The 13,266-nt window shown below is 40.2% G+C and overlaps 1 protein-coding gene and 1 non-coding gene across 9 annotated transcripts in view; one reads left to right on the forward strand and one right to left on the reverse strand.

The window, feature by feature from the left end:
* Window positions 1-13,266, reverse strand: part of Syt16 (synaptotagmin 16) — a 290,398-nt gene that overhangs the window by 20,189 nt on the left and 256,943 nt on the right. For all 8 annotated transcript variants that reach the window (XM_074067834.1, XM_074067835.1, XM_074067837.1 and 5 more), the window contains 2 exons: window positions 9,093-9,533; window positions 5,864-6,053 (listed from right to left, as the gene is read on the reverse strand). In XM_074067834.1, the coding sequence (XP_073923935.1) occupies window positions 5,864-6,053; window positions 9,093-9,533 (631 nt within the window). The remainder of the gene's footprint in view (window positions 1-5,863; window positions 6,054-9,092; window positions 9,534-13,266) is intronic.
* Window positions 7,424-7,497, forward strand: Trnaa-agc (transfer RNA alanine (anticodon AGC)). The gene has a single exon. It is a non-coding gene; the product is annotated as a tRNA-Ala (tRNA).

The following is a 13,266-nucleotide window of genomic DNA, read 5'->3' on the forward strand; positions in this document are numbered from 1 at the left end:
TCCCAGCATAATTTTTTGAATAAAAAAGAACAATTTGTGATCTTGGCATCCTTGTTCAAAATAATTTGACCATATATGATAATATATACCATCCTCTCTTTTGTGTTTGCTTGTTTTTTTGAAACAGGATCTCATTGTGTAGCCCAGGCTAGACTACCAACTTGCAATCCTTCTGCCTCAGCCTGAAGAGTGCTGGGATTACAGGCATGCACCACCATACCTGATTTCCACCCTCCTCTTAAGCAAATAAAGACCTCAGAATCCTTTCACTTCCATCACCCCTTCCCATCATTCATGTTATACCTACCTAGACTTTTACTTCCATTTTCTTGTTTTATTCTCAAGATTAGTCAATTTTTACTGATGTTCCTATTTTTGTTTAACATAATCCAAGTAGGCTTATATTTACTTACAAGTTTGTCAATTTCTTTGTTCACTATTCCTTCTTGCATTTCATTACTTACTTGTACTTTCAATTTCTTTCTTCCTAAAATATATTATGTCATAGTACTTTCAGTGATTAAATCCTCTCAAACTTTGGGGGATCTGGGTGTAGTGATGCATGCATACAAACCAGTTACTCAAGCAGCAGAGATGGGGAGGTTGCAGTTTGAGACCACCCCAGGCGAAAAGTTAGCAAGATCCCAAGTCAAAAAACGAACAGGGTGTGGTAGTACCTGTTTTTTATCCCAGCTACCTAGGAGGCAGAGGGAGGAGGATCACCATTCAAAGGCAAAAGAAAGACCCTATCTGAAAAATGACTAAAGCATAAAAGGAGTGGCGGCATGGATGAAGTGGTACTGCACTTGCCTATCAAGTGTGAGGCCCTGAGTTCAAACTCTAGTACTATGAAAACAAAACAACAACAAAAAACACTTTGTGGAAAATACCCTCATTTTTCCTTCACTCAGAGAACAAGCTGAGTGTTTATCTCTCAAGACTTGGCTATGATTTCCCATTTTCTTCTGGCTCTGTCATTACTGTTGAGGAGTCTGTCCTTCATAAGTGACTATAGTTTTTAAATATCTCTCTTCAGATATAATTCACATTCCATGGTAACTGTCTTTTTTTCCCTATTGCTTTTAAGATATTCTGTCTAACTTTGATCACTGTGAGAATTAAATGAGCTGATGTAGAGAAAGAAATGTCACATATGACTTGATAAGTTAATGCCACATCTAAGTCTCATATGAACTAGCCTTAATTCTGAGCACACCATGGCTACTAATATTCCATGCTTTACTGAAAATTGGGCCAGAATTGTAAAAGAAGGCCATGTGTCCCATATGTGTCCATCTCCACTGAGTCCTTCCTCCCTGTACTGCATTTGTAGAGCACCCTTACTATCCCACTTGCTCTTCACACTATGCATGAGGCAGCTTGATTTGCTCTTTGATTTTCTTCCCTCTAGTCTATGCTGTTGTGAGTGCCTAACAAGGTTAATAGGCTACTGCTGGTAAGTATTATCATTTGGGTTGTAATTATCACATGCGGCTAATCATGCACATGCTGGGAAGCCAGGGAACTTGCTGTTTCTAACTGGAGGGGACATCTTAATGATAGCTTTTGACAAGGGTGTTACATATATACACAGTGCAGTAAGCCATTGTAGAAGGAGTCATAGAAAGATGACGACAGAAAGAAAGTCTGTCAACAGAATAGCTGACTTAAAAAAAAAAACACCTAACATGTGTGTAACGTTCCCTTGTTAACCTCATTTAATAGAGAAGGAAATGAAATTCACAGTGGTTAAATTAAATGCTGAGGCCATGCAGGTGGTAGGCCTAGGCTAAGAACAGAATTGAGCTACTAAATTGCAATTGAATTGCTTTTCCATGAAACCAAGTTTGAAAGACAATCAAATGCTTTTAATTCATTGTGTGTGTGTGTGTGTGTGTGTGTGTGTAGGATGAAAGGTGCACCCTACCATGTCCAGCTAAATGTTTCTAATTCTTATTGACAATGTAAATGCACATCAGGGTTTCTGATGGTTACTAGACACCATACACTGCTTTTCCCCCAAATCATCAGCCATGACTACCTTTTGCCAGTAGATTTGTAGTCTAGCCTATATCATCTTAATGGCAATAACAATAAAATTTCTTAATGAGCTATTACCCCAAAAGTGACCACAATGATGCCTGGCATGTTATTACTTGATATTGTTACCTCATGTAAATATTGTTCATGAATAGGTTCAATGAGCTACTTTTAGTAATTTTAAAATATCATATTTAAGTTCCCTGCCCCACCAATATGGCCCAAAACAACACATCACTTTATAAAAGGGGCATTTTCACCAAAAAGTGATAGACAGATAGATAGATGATCTATTTATCTATAACAGACGAGCAGAGAAAAAGGTTAACGTTGGAAAAGATGGAATGTCCAGCCACATTCTTTCTCTTGGATGGATGTGATTTGTGGAGAACACCATAGAAGAGGTCCTCAGGTTCATGTCTCTCATACAGGGCAAAGCCACAGGGATAAGAGTGGATCTTGAAATGCCATTCTAATGTAAAAACAACATGTATTCCTAAAATGTATAGATGGAAGCCCCATCTATAGCTAAGATTCATATTTGGTTTTTGTTTGTTTGCTACCCACTTCACACAGAAGTATCATTTCAGAACGGACTAGCTTGTTTCCCCTCATATTTTATAATTAAAAATTCCAACTATACAGAAAATTGTAAGTAATCATACAGTGGAGACTCATACCTGCCACCTTGAGTCTTCAATTGTTTTTATTTTGCTCTACTTGCTTTTTCATATACCTGTGCATGTGTCCATCCATCAATCCATTTTAGTTGTAACCATCATTGCTATTCACTGCTAATCATTTCAGCATGCATTTCATCAACTGAAGTTCAATATCTCATTACTCTTTTTTAAGGTAAAATTTACATATGGTGAAATGCACAAAGCTTAAAGACACTTGGTGAGTAGTTACAAATGCACAGCTTCATTTAGCCTATACTCCTATCAAGATAGAGAACATTTCTCCCCATGCTCATACCCAGAATATCCCAGCACCAGTGCCATTCTGGAAGCAATCACTCCTCTATTTTTTCCCATTGTTGATTAGTTTGGCTGTTGTAGAACTTGATATCAACAGAATTACGTAGTACTCAGTGACGTTCTTGAAATTCACTGATGTTAAATATCTCAGCTTAATTTTACTTCTTTGTATTGCTTAATAGCATCTTGTTATGTATCTTTTTTCTCATTATATATCTTAATTTGTTTATTTGCTCTCCTGTGGTTCACAGGGACGGTAATGATACCTGAGTGGAAAGCCTCAAGCACCATATTGTGTGACCCCAGTTTTCATTAGTTTCCTAGGCAGGCCTTGCTTGCAGCAAACCCCACCCCATCCCACCCCACCCCCAGCTTCTGATGCAGGGCCCTTCCTGCCCTCCCCCCACTGTGGGCAGCAGCATGCCTGGCATGCTTCCTTTACCATTCCCCACTTACAGCTCGTTCATCTCTTCCCTCCCATCCTCTTTCCTTCTCCCCTCTTCCTTCCAAAACTCTGCTCAGTTACCTCCTAAAACTCTTGCTCCCATCTATATGGAAACTAAAAAATGTATCCTAAGTTTGTCTGATGATTGTCAAAATAGTGCTAGTGCCATAATGAAGAACCAACATCGTCAACATCTTAGCCCTTGAAAGTACCAAGAGGTCCCTTTCAGAAGCTCCACAAAGGAACTTTCTATTTTCTCATCCCTTCCTAATTAAATTGGCTTTTCCTCGAGTACCAGCCTTTTACAGAGACAAAAAGACTTTTGTCTTCACTACTGGATTTCTGTTTTAATTAACAGTCTCACAACAGCATTGTTTTCTAATACCTTGGTTGCAAAGATACAGCATGTTGGTTATGTTTTAGGTTATATTGCAACATTGCATCTATGACAAATCATGTATCAGACACCACACTGACTTAAACTTCTGGAATTAAATCAATTTCCAAGTAAGACTTGCCTTTTTTCCCATACGGTTTTAAATAGTCATCACAAGAATTTCCTCTTTGGCATATTTTCTTTTATATAGAAACTTATGAACATATAATAGTAGCAACTCCAACATCACAGCATTCTGGGTTCTATCCCTGTCTACAAAGTATACATTGCTGTGATTCCATCTGATGAGGAAACTGAGATTCAGAACAGTTTAGTCACTCACAGCAGAGCCTGAATTTATACCTGAGTTGGTCAGCCTCTGAATGACTCCTCCTTAATCACCATGCTGTACGTGTTCCCTGGGCTACACCCAGCCCTCAAAGGACAACGTCCAAGCTTGCACTGGAATAAACCATGTTTGTGTGATCCACATCTCCATCATTCTCTGCATCTCCACCATGTCTCTAAAATATTGTTCAGACCTTACTTATCTCAGGAGAATAGGAAAAGAGATAGGCAAAAACACTGAAGGAGTAGTAGTAAATCTAGACTTGAATAAATTCAGGGCTATTGTGGAAAACAAAGAGACTGTAGTTGTGCAACTGATAATCAGAGCCTATTATGCATTCTAAATGGCTCTCACCTGCTCTAAGCAGTGTGACACAGAATATGAGTTATACACCTGGTCTATTCTGTAACCCAGAGTTCTGGGGCTTTCCTAACTTACTCTGATAGCTTTAATACTGTCTAACAAAATACCCACATACAACAATACAACAGACACTTTGTGGTCTATAACACACCGAAGGACAAAACAAAAACAATGGAAGCCCAAATCAGTTCTATTCATTCACCTGGTTCTTCCCTATTGCTGCCATGTGTGGCCACAGCCCATTGACTCTTTCTACCTTACTGAATTATATTCACCCTTCTTTCAATAAGACTTTGGTGCCAGTGGTCAGCAGGCCCCTGCTTCTCTACTTTACCCCCCCCTTCTACTTTATCTTATTGCTCATAAAAGGCTAAAAATTCAACAACATGTTTCAGACTCTCTTGCAGCTAGCATCCTTTTTACATTCTTCTGTTTAGATGTATTTGCAGAAGTGAGACAGACACTATCTCCCTATCCTTTTTCAAGCTTTTTTTTTTTTTTTCTGGTAAGGAAGACCATAAAAGATGAGCTAATTTTTAACAGTGTTATTTCAATGTTCAGCATCCAACTTCTTAGGCTGAGAGGTTGTTGAGGTAGTTGGTGGTGGCAGTTGTTTGCCTTCCTGAATGCTGAACTACAGCCATGAAGGGTGTCTTAAGCCCTTCTTCCTAGTAATGACCTTGTAAGTGATCATTTCCCCTGGTGAGATGGTCTGCATTGCCACATATCTTCCTCCTCCACCTCCTTCTCCATCACTGTAATTACTAACATTTCATGTGTGTTCACTATGTTAGATATTATTCTAAACTCTTTACATAAATCATTGTATTTAATCCCAAAATAACCCCATTAGGAAAGTAGTATCAACATCTCTTTCTCCCCCCTGACAAGTTAACTGGAATTCAGAAAAAGCATAATTGAATTAGATCAGAGCAAAGATAGTGGGTAAATATAGAACTGGAATTCAACCCCAGATCTGCCTACCTCCAAAGTCAGAGCTCCACCTCTTTAAAGTTGAGGACCTCGGACATATTAGCAGATTTTTAATTGTTCATATAAACTATGCTTTCCTTTAATGTAGGCACGCAGGCCAGTCCATTTCATGTCAAGATGCATCTAATATCATAGAGGCCTTCAGTCCAATTAAAGAGAAAGCCATTAAGAAATCCAGAGGCATTGCTTTGTGAAAACTTGCCTAAGCTATACCAAGTAATTTTTACAATAAAAATAACAGAGTTAAGATGAAAGAAAACCTGGCTTTCTATTTGCCTCTGGAGGGACCAGAGCTGGAGCAACAGACACACACTTACCAGGAGCTCGGTTAACAGCGAGGTTTCGGAAATGGCTGCCTTTGATCATTTCCACAGATAATCGCCCTGTTGTGGCATTGTAGGACAGCCCCACCAACAGCTCTGGCGCCCCTCCATGAGACAGCGACTGTGTGGATGAAGCACTATCACTGTGAGAAACTGCAGATGGGCTGAGCGGAGACTCTCCACTCTGGAGGGGAAGAACACAAAGAATCCATTGGCCCAGGCTGCATTCCTCTTTTAGAGAAAGCCGATATTTTGTTTGGTGAAATTGTGACCCAATCTCAATGACTGCCAAAGATTACTAACAGGCACTCGGTGTGAATTACAATGTGCTGGGGAGCACAGCCATGGATAAGATGCCTTCATTATTAGCTGACATATTTGTTCCAGGAGCTGTCTCCATTCCATATTTTCTCTCAAAAGACAATTGGACAAAGACATTATTACTAGTGTAAATCAAACCTTCTAAGATACATGGAGAGCTAATAATACATTTAATATACACCAAAATTCCCTCCTGTGTAATTTGTGCCTGAATGTTTCTAAGGAACCCATCTACTCCATGCCTGAGTTTTGTTTCTGTTCTCTGAGCCCTCATAATGAATATGGCAATACTGGAAGCATTTTGTCTCAATAAAAGAAATGACCACTAGACATTGACCAGCACATAGAACATTTGACCCCTAGTTCTGCTTCTTGAGGTATATGCCAGATGCTAAATTTTGCCCTCTAAGGAAATGAGTTACATTGAAAATGAGCACTTTCATGAGCATTTGCTAAAGAAGTTGACACATAGATTATGGATCTCTATGACCTAGCAGGCAGCAGGTGAGCATAGGAAAGAGCCCAGGCTTTCTGACATGTCTATTCATGTGCATGCTTCTGAATACCTTTATGCACCAGGCACACTGGGAGGGGAAAAAAAAGTAGACCAGGATGCTTGTTCTCACTGAGGAGCAGAAGTGGGCATCACCCTCCTGGAGCAGGCCACTAACCTCCCTAACACACCACCTCCTCCACCAGAAACAAGTACAATGTGCTTTGCTTAAACCTTTAACTATTTGAAATCATTTCCTAAAACTTATCAGGAAGCCAGCAATGAAAGACAGTAAATATTCTGCACATCTCTGTATAGGTCAGTATCCTTTTTACCAAACCATGGGCATTAAGGCTCCAAGAACACAAATTTTAAACTATGGGGCTATGGGGTTTTGACAGGTGACTTGCAGGCTCTGCTGTCTAGAAGATGCAAATCCATCAATGAAGCATTTGCTTAGTTTTGGGTAGGGTCACCCCTGCCACTGGACTTCTATACAAGCCCCGACTATGGTACCTGTCACTGTACTGTTTGCCTGTCCCATCAAATTCTGAACTTATATCCATTTCTCAGTCTCTAATGCATAGAAACCAGGGCATATAAATGTCTAGGTCCAGTGGCTCATGCCTGTAATCCTGGTTACTCAGGAGGCAAAGACAGGAGGATCATGGTTTGAAGCCTCTCTGGGCAAAATAGTTCATGAGACCCTATCTCCAAATAACCTGTCACAAAAAAGGACTGGTGGAGTAGCTCAAGTGGTAAGAGCACCTGCCTAGCAAGCATGAGGCCCTGAGTTCAAACCCCAGTGCCACCAAAGGATTAAATAAATAAATAAATCTCTCAGTCAACAATGCATAGCCAATGTCTAGCATATAATCATGCTCAACATAGCTCATGGAAGAAAGAATTGTCACCTTCAATGTTATGTTCTTTCACACTTGATCCTTCTCCCCATCCAATCTGTGTTCCCATCGCAGAGCAAAGCACCTGGTACCAAGATATATAGGCATGATCACACCTCCCCTGTGCTTAACAGTTCAGGTCCTTTCTGACCTCCTGTGGTTTCTGTTCGCCATGATTTTGGATATACTTTAGTCAGAGCTTAAGAAAAAGAGGGGTTTAAGTAGATGTGAGAAACAATCTAGCTTATGCTTTACCAGGCTCATTCTATCTCCCAAATCCAAAATAGTCTGTAGGGTGCAAAGGTGGAGAGGCCACAGTCAGGAGGCTATTTTAGCATTCCAACAGAGAACCAGATTCTGGTTGTATCTGAAGACAGAGCTAATAAGGTTTCGGGTGGAAAAGAGAGAAGTCACAGATGACTTTTAAGAGTTTGACCCTTTATAACTATAAGGATGAAGTTGCCTCTAGGCAAGTCAGGAAATGGCAGGTGGAATAGATTTAGGGAGGTACAAATCAAAAGTTTTAAGTCCGAAGATGTGGAGGCATGATGAGGAATTCAGTGGGATGGGTATCACACCACTACACTCTAACCCAACTCCTTTGTTCTTCCTCAAACATGGCAAGTCCCCAGCCTCATGCCTATATATCTCTGCCTCAAATCCTCAGCTTCCACATGTCACCGGTCTTGTTCCCTCAATTGCTTGAGCTCTGAGTTTTATCACCTTCCTTGACCTCTCTAAACACACAGCAGCCTCTGGCACTTTCTCTCCTTGACTACCAGGATCTTCCCAATGACACCTTCCTCCACTAGAGACGGTGGAGTATTAGCTGCTTAATGTGTTTCTGCTCTCACTTGGCCTCTAGTACTTGACAGTAAACATCTTTGAATGAATGACTGATTGGGCCAGTAACCCACAGCCACCCAATCTTTTCACGTGGTTTTCTGAAAGGACATCTTCACATTAGATGAGAGAACCCAAGGCAATAGTAGAGTTGCAAATCTTGTAGACACATACCCTATGTCTTCCCTAAAAGCCTGGAGCAAGCAAAGGAATGAGGCACATGGGAAGAGCCCAGTTATATAAATGGAAGATCTCAGAAGTGTCTGGAGTTCAGGGATGCTGTTGTATGCTGCTCCCACACATTTGTTAGGGACCTTGCTTTAAAAATCCTATCTCTGAGAGTCACTGGGAGTGGGAGGTATAGGACCACTTTTCCACTAACCCAAAAGCCCAGCACCTCTCCAGGTTCTTTCATGTCCTCTACCATACTACTGCTGTCATTTCCTAAAATGGACAGGGAATACATCCATCAGGTTATCAGGAGGACAGGCATGAAAGATGCATCGTACCATGAAGTACAAATCATGGCTCATAAGGATGAGAGCCAAATGGAAAATTAAATTAAGGTCTCTGAATTCACAAGCTGAATGTATTAAATCAATGACTGACAGTCCCAGATCTTCAAACACATCACATCATTAGCAGCACCATTTAACATACTCACACTTATATTACTTCTTGGCTCCAGAACCAGAGTCACTTTCATTTCCCCTTCTGGGTGCAAGTGGCTGAGATAGAACAGCTTTTCTCCCATCATTCTCTCTCGGGTCATCTTACGGGCAGCATACAGGCGAAAGCGGACAGCACAGGCAGTCATATCTCTGGGCTCCAGTTTTGTGAAGGTGACCTTCTCCTTGAAGATAGGGTTGGGACCTCTCTGTATGTGTGTTCTGCCCCTCTGTTTCTTATTGGGCAGCAACACAACATGAACTTGCCAGAAGTTGACACCACTTCGGTCCTTATCTGGAAGGCCTTGTGCTCTCACAATGGTCACTATGAGCTTCTGGGTCACAGCTCTATATTCAAAGATGACATCCAGGTCACCACACTTTGAAATGGGCTCTAATACCCCAGATAGTACTTGTTGATTGGTCCCGTCCTGTTCCTATTGCAGGCAGAGGGAAAGATTAAGAATGGAAATGATGACTTCTATATATTTTGGCAACTTGGTGTCCCTTGGTGCTCCTTCAGAACCCCATGCCTTCTGACTGCCAGCACATGACCTTTCTATGTTGGAAAGGTCTATTTACTGATCTTCTCCTTTAGACTGTGAATTCTTGGAGGGCACACTGCCTGACATATGGTAAGCTTTCATGACTGTTTTTGGAATGAATAAATAAAGTTATATTTTGGAAAGCAATTTCATGTACACTGCCTCTCAAAAAGCACAACTGCCCACTATCATTCAAACCAACTGAAATATTAAGTCTAAAACTTAAGTCAACCAATCCCAACAGGTGACTTTTCCTTGAGTTCCCAGCAGAAAAGGTTAAGCCTGGGCAAGTTCTCTACAGACTAGAAACTCCTACAGACAAAAATCCTAATGGGGGCCCTGGGAAGGTGGTCTTTCAATACATTTTCAGTCTCTCTGAAAAAAAAAGTGTAGGGCCAAGCTTCTCAAACTTTAATGTGGACCTGAATCATCCAAGGATTCTGATTCACTAGGTCTGGAGTTGGTCTTGTGATGCGTTTCTAAAATGCTTACACGGATTGCTGGCCTTGGCTCACACTTTGAGAAACAAAAATTAAGAAGGACACCCCTTAGAAGCCATTTAGTAAAAAGCAAATCTGGACCTGGAATCAGAACACTTGAACTGAAATCATAACCCTACCAGAGATGAACATTTTCAGCTGTAGCCAGGGCTAAAAAAATTTAAGCTTCCATATACACTAGCAAAAAAGGGCACATTATGTACCTTCTTGATAGAGTCGTGGTGCGAAGTTCTGATAGGTGTGAAGATACTTCCTTAAGATTGGACTCCATATCTAGCCCCACCATTGGTCTGGTGCTACTTATTTTCAAACATTCCTCCTTATAGAATATCATTCTTAGACATCAATTCATTTGCAGTCCCTCACATCTAATGCCCCCATTGAGAAAACTGAGCTGAACTGCATTTGTCATAATGAACAAATACATAAATTTGTTTTATATATAAACATAAATATATTTTATATATAAATATAAATTATAAATAATGTCAACATAATTTTAATTTTCCTCTGAAGGACTGACACTTGCTAGTAAATAAACAGGTCTCAGAATGGACCCATTCTTATTGTAAATCAGTTCTTATTTATGGACTTGAGCACCAACCTTGGTTAATTTAGAGATGACTTCAAAAACTATAATGAAATGCCTCAAAATGTCCATTTACCAGCCCATAATTGTCTGGAACCAAACATTCTTAAGACACCCAGGTCTACCATTTACTAGTTCTATGACACTGGGTAAATGATTGAATCCTTTCAATGTTCTGTCTTCCTCAATAGTAAAAGTGGTATGATACCCACTGTACAGGGATGTTGTGAAAAGTAGACCTGACATAGTAGACAGCTTATAAATGCCCTTCTCTTTTAAGTTCAAATTAGCCTGCCAAAAAAATTAAGATTCTTACAAAATAAAGGAGGCTTCTTATATTCTTTCCTTTGAGCATGCAAGCATGCAATCATGTATGAGCATTGCTATTCAGAGATTCTTAGTTTCAAGTGATAAAAGTGGTTGTTGCTATAGAGACTTCTGAATACAACTGACTAGTGTATATATAATATTAGAAACAAGTCTCCATGGAGTTATGCTAACTCAAAAATCAAGTCAGAATCTTCTCTCAAACTCCCTTATCTCTTCTTAAAACTCCCATCTATTTTAGCCTACTCTTGATCATCTCTATATTGCTTGCCTAGGCTTGAGTAATAATAGCTAACAAGAAGCCGTTCCTTATGCTAGGTACCATACAAAGCCCTTTATAGACTATAAAAGCCAGATCTTATATACATCAGATCTTCTTGATCTCATTTTTTCCATCTTCCCCTATAGACACAGGTCTGTCTGGGCTCTAAATAACTGCAGCCTGGCACAGTCCAATAAATTCTTACTTCCTGCTCATAAAATATATTCTCATCTCTCATCATTGGCCTGTTGATTTTAAGGCTCAGAAAGGGTAAAACACTTACTTCCACCAGGTATGTGAAGTCCAGAGTTTGCCACAATTAATGCCCTATGCAATAAACTTTTCTCCCCTTGGTCAGCCATCCTAAGATGAGATCATGTTGTATAACTTCTTGGAGTGTAGTCTCATAAGATAAAGTAACTATCCATATGTGCCAACTCAATGGCACATGCTCATACTGGATCTTCCTTTTTCCCTGCCTCACTTCCTCATCCTTCACTCTTGTTCCCTGACATTGCACTCCCCAACAAAGTAGAGAACAAAAGACTTTGCCTTGGGCTCTGCTTTATTGAGGAAACTAGTTAGTTAAGAAACAGTATTTTTTAAAATATTTACATCAGCCTAATAAGGTACAATAAGGTATCTTCACTTCTTTGAGGAGGAAATTAAAGCTAAGGAAAGCTAAATAAATACCATCTTCCCAACCCCATGTCAAGGTCATACACCCAGCCAGGATCATCCAAGATTCACACCCTGGCAAAATGAATCTAGAGTTTCCTTATCCAGTACTGAACCCTCAAAATCCCAAACCTTATGTGGAGTCATAAGGTTTTCCTTCTTCTCCCCTAGACCTTTCACCATAGCTGCATATATATATATATATATATATATATATATATACACATATGGTATGTGAAATGAAGAGTGAAAGAAGATGAGAGTAGAAGTTGGAAAACACTACTGTGAATTTCACATACTTTTTAGGTTCCTACTCATTGTCATCAACTTCAATGCCAAACTAAAAATGGCCCAGTTAGTGAGGATCTCTCCTTGTGTGCCTATCAGGCTATCTATTCAGATAAATGCTCACTCTACCTGCAGGTTTCTGGAGAGTCCCATGTTAGGCTCTTTAGTAACTGTCCTAAGAACTTTGAATATCCAGGCAACAGCCATGTTCTGGATGGTCCAATCTGAGGTGTGACCCATGAAAACTGTACTTTGCAGCCCCTGCCTGGGCTGATTTGAGACAGACATTTGTGAAGGCTGGCATTTTCATAGCAATTAATTATTTCAATACACATTACCCATCACCAGGTAACTGTAGGAGCTCCTCATGTGGGTACTGTTAATCCATTTGACCTTCCTGCAAGGTAAAATCTCTTCATTCTTATCCCCATTTGGCAGATTTTAATTAACTTCTCAAGGCCAACCAATTAATCAGTGGAAAGCAGAGATGAAAAGTGGGACACCTGTCTCCCAGTGTGCTCAAAATCACGAGCCACCCTCCCATTGTTTTCCCTGCCAAGCCCTAGGTCTACAGGAAAAAGTCAATGGTCCTTGCCAGCTGAGAAGAGCAGCACTCAAAAATCCTTCAGCACAGCAGGTAGTCACACCACATGACCAGTTTCCTTCTGAGACAAAATAAATGATTCCTTGAGCTCTAATATCCTGTTTTTTTCCCTTGAAGATGGGAAAACTAGCATCAAATTGTCAAAACCCATGTAGGTTTAAAGATTTTCTGTCAAACTGAAAAGCCTTTCTGCTTTAGTAAGATAGTGTTGATGTCATCGTGTGGCCCAAAGTAAACAGACCCACAAATACGTTCCTGGTGCCAGATACATGAGGGAAGACATGGTTCTTAACACAGCTAAGAGGCAAATAAATCAATGCTTAAAAGACAAGCTAAGCCTGCAGAACAGGCAGTTATGGGAACTGCCTCTGAGTTGG

The sequence above is a fragment of the Castor canadensis genome, chromosome 3 (genome assembly GCF_047511655.1).
Source record: "Castor canadensis chromosome 3, mCasCan1.hap1v2, whole genome shotgun sequence".
Taxonomy (NCBI): Eukaryota; Metazoa; Chordata; class Mammalia; order Rodentia; family Castoridae; genus Castor; species Castor canadensis.